The 1,819-nt window shown below is 51.5% G+C and overlaps 1 protein-coding gene across 1 annotated transcript in view; it reads left to right on the top strand.

Annotated features, from left to right (window-relative positions):
- Positions 1-1,588, top strand: part of LOC113490499 (transcriptional repressor p66-beta-like) — a 4,983-nt gene extending 3,395 nt beyond the window's left edge. Inside the window, exons 2-3 of the mRNA XM_026867011.1 lie at positions 1,031-1,160; positions 1,440-1,588. Of these exons, the coding sequence (XP_026722812.1) occupies positions 1,031-1,160; positions 1,440-1,583 (274 nt within the window). The 3' untranslated portion in view covers positions 1,584-1,588. The remainder of the gene's footprint in view (positions 1-1,030; positions 1,161-1,439) is intronic.
- The last annotated feature ends 231 nt before the right edge of the window (positions 1,589-1,819 follow it).

The following is a 1,819-nucleotide window of genomic DNA, read 5'->3' as shown; positions in this document are numbered from 1 at the left end:
AACGTTGGGGGGATGAAGCTGCCGAAGGCAAAAACCCCGCTGCGAGGTAGCGTCCCCTCCCGACCCACCCTCCTTGGAGCAGCCGAGCCTGGGAGCTTCCTCCTGGGTGCTCAAACCCCAAAATTCTGGATAAAATTTTATCTGTGTGTCTTCTGCCCCCGCTGCATCCTCACCCCCTTCCCGTGAGTCTGCCTCGGTGGCAGCGCACCCGGCACCTTCAGACCCACCGTGCTCGTGCTGCTCCACGCTGGGCTATCGAGCATTTTTCCAAGGCTCTCCAAGCACCGTTAACGTTTACATCGGTGATAGCAAAGGGCTTTTGTTAGCGTCTCCTTACTCTGAGTGATGCCACCGCGAACAGCGCGGTGCTTGGATACTGCTGGATTATAGCATTGATTTTTATTATTTTTTTTTACTTTTTTTTTTTTTTTTTCCCGGTGACGGGCTGTTGTCGTGGCTGCTCCTTTCATTTACTGATTTCTAGGTCATGGTTCAATTGGATCTTTTGACTCTTACACAGGTTATTTATTCAGATTTTCCTTTATGGAGTGACCTTTTAAAATAGATTTGTATTGAGACAGGCACGAAGTATTTACATTTCTGTTAACTGGGAGACTTAGCCCCTTCTCATCTCCAGCATCGTTTGACCTTCCTGAGTGAGTATGAACAACACCAGGCCAGAGTTATCTCCCTGTCCCCTCTCATCTCAGCACCTGGCTACGGTCGTGTCTCCCTATTTAGTTACTATATGGTTCATTATTAACACCCGGCCGCTCCTCTCGCAGATAGGGTTTGCATCACGTGTTTGCTTCCCTTGTGCTTAAAACCGCCCCACCCTGGGGAAGAAAACGGTTTTTGAACGAGTCTTTTTCCTTCCTGGGAGTGGAGGATGCTCCCGTCCTGACGCCAGCCCGGTTCCCACCCGTGGTGGAGGGGGTGGTTGTCGTCCCCCCCCCCCAGATTTGCTGCTGATCTCTTGGTGTTGTGGCTCAGTATTTTATTTTATATTTTATTCCCTTCTGTCACGCAGTGACCAGGACAGGGGACGATTAACCCCTTCACCAGATATAATTGTCCTCTCTGATAATGAGGCATCCAGTCCCCGTTCCAGCTCTCGTATGGAAGAAAGACTTAAGGCAGCAAATCTTGAAATGTTTAAGGTAAGGGTGTTCTCAGCTATCCCGGGCAGCTGCTCTGCTGAGAGCTGTTCTGCTGCGGGGGGTGTGTATGTGTGTGTGTGTCTGCTTTTGGGGAGCTAAGGGGGTTCCTGAGCAACGTGGTAACTTCTGGGCGTGAGGATCCAGGTCTTGCCTCCTCGGTTATCCGTGGTAACAAATTTTTGCTCGTTTTAAAGCTTTCTCGCGCTCTCCTGCCACCAAAGCGCGAGCAGCAGGTTTTGGCTGTGTGACTTCTGATGGATTTTTCTGCCTCTCTGGCAGGGTAAAAGCATAGAGGAGCGACAGCAGCTGATCAAGCAGCTTCGGGATGAGCTACGGCTGGAGGAGGCCAGGCTCGTGTTGCTGAAGAAACTGAGGCAAAGTCAGCTGCAAAAGGAGAACGTGGTACAGAAGGTGAAGCTCTGAGCAAGCAGCGTTTGGGGCTGGGTGGGATGAGGGGAAGGTGCTTGGCCTCGCAGAAGCCTGTTGGCGGGCAAACGCAAAGACTTGCTCTGCTCTTGGCCCTTCCTTTGCTCCGCTTTGGGCCTCCCTGGTGATATTTATTTCTTACCAAAGTGTGTCTGTAGCAAATGCACAGCCCGTCCTGCCCAGCGTGCTGCCCTCAGGGCCAGCTGAGAAGATAAATCTATGCAGCTCTGAAG

The sequence above is a fragment of the Athene cunicularia genome, unplaced genomic scaffold (genome assembly GCF_003259725.1).
Source record: "Athene cunicularia isolate RWA unplaced genomic scaffold, athCun1 SCF_100, whole genome shotgun sequence".
Lineage (NCBI taxonomy): Eukaryota > Metazoa > Chordata > Aves > Strigiformes > Strigidae > Athene > Athene cunicularia.
This window is presented reverse-complemented; position numbering and strand designations above follow the sequence as displayed.